Source organism: Corvus kubaryi, unplaced genomic scaffold (genome assembly GCF_017639235.1).
Source record: "Corvus kubaryi isolate FWS band 111438036 unplaced genomic scaffold, C.kubaryi_AGA036_p1.0 37272, whole genome shotgun sequence".
NCBI lineage: Eukaryota > Metazoa > Chordata > Aves > Passeriformes > Corvidae > Corvus > Corvus kubaryi.
Window position 1 is genome coordinate 2,191,643 of NW_024581084.1, and position 1,521 is coordinate 2,193,163.

General features: G+C 66.0%; 1 protein-coding gene across 1 annotated transcript in view; it reads right to left on the minus strand.

Moving 5' to 3' along the window:
- Nucleotides 1-1,521, minus strand: part of BAHCC1 (BAH domain and coiled-coil containing 1) — a 15,722-nt gene that overhangs the window by 1,281 nt on the left and 12,920 nt on the right. The window contains exon 10 of the mRNA XM_042025536.1: nucleotides 915-921. Coding sequence (XP_041881470.1) covers nucleotides 915-921 — 7 coding nt within the window. The remainder of the gene's footprint in view (nucleotides 1-914; nucleotides 922-1,521) is intronic.

Sequence of the window (1,521 nt, forward strand, 5' to 3'; positions counted from 1 at the left end):
CCACCCCACAACCCCCGATCCCATGGCTCCCCTCCACCCCACAACCCTCGACCCCATGACCCCCCTGCATCCCACAACCCCGACCCCATGGCTCCCCTCCACCCCACAACCCTCGACCCCAAGACCCCCCATCACCTCGCACATCCCGCCCCGGCTCCGGGACCCTCCTGTACCCCACGACCCCCGGCCCCGGGGTGGCGCTCCCCCAGGGGATGCAAATTTGGGGGGGATTCTGACCAATCAGAACGCAGCGCTCAGCTCCGGCCTCACCGTCCCCGGGGGACCCCTCTCCGATTGGGTGGGGCCTGGCTCCCCTGAGCCAATCGGAGCGCAGAGTCGGGAGGGGGGTGGAGCCTCCCTGGTTTATGAATGGGCGAGGGCAGCGCGGGCACGATCCGGGCGTGGGGAAGGATGGGCAGGGATCGGGCAGGGATGGGCAGGGACGGGCAGGGATGGGGCAGGGATGCGGATACAGATAAGGATAAGGATGCGGATACGGGCGGGGACGCGGGTGGGGATGCGGGCAGGGCCGCTGCCAGGCTCCTCCAGCTCCGCTGCCTCAGCCTGAGGAGCTGGAAAAGGACCCAGATGGCAGCCTGGAAATGGCCACCCCACATTTGTCACCACTGGGACCCCCCATCGGCACCTCTGGGTCCTCTCTGCCACTACTGGGAGCCGTCTGGTGGCACCCAGCCTGGGCTGGGGGCCAGAGCCTCTCTCCGCTGGCGGCTGTCCAAGAACATGGTGTTTTAATCCGGTTTTCTACACAAACGGGGCTGAGGGATAAAGAAGGAGCAGCTCTAGCAGCGGGGACCCTGCTGGGACATGGCACAGGGGGCTTGGGGTGCATTGTCTCCCATGGGTGCAGCAGCCCCAGGTCTGCCTGCGACAGCACATTTTGGAGCTGCCCATTGTACATGGATGCTACAGGACAAGGGACCTGGGATCCAGCCAAAGGGGGGATGCCTGGGTGACGGTCCCTGTCCCCAAGCCCTCAGTGGCATGTCATGGCTGGCCTCCCACCCAGGTGCCATCAGGACCCTCATCCCCCTGATGCTCCCTGTCTCTCCTTGCAGCCGATCCGTGGGGGAAGATGACGGTCCCAGTGCCCAACAGCACAGCAATGTCGTGGGCACAGCCGGAGCTGGAGCCGGAGCCAGAGCTGGAGCGGTCACCCTGCCTGGTCGGCATCGTCCCCATCGTGTATTACAGCGTCCTGCTGGGGCTGGGGCTGCCAGGTGAGGGGGCTGAGGGGGCAGGGGGGGCTGAGGAGAAAAGTCCTTGGGATGGAGGGTCCCCACCTGCTTCCCCCCAACCTCGGGTCTGGCCCCAGTGCTGGGCTGTGCTGCCCGGTCCCAGGGCAGGTGCCACCGCCACGGGGACAGATGGTATTTGCATTGCTTGGGCTGACACACGGAAGAGATTAATCAGCCCAGCAAATCCCCACAGCACCAGGATATTTATAGCTCCCCCCAGCCAGAGCCTGGGCACCCTCGGGGTCCTGCGTGCTGCGTGGGGGGG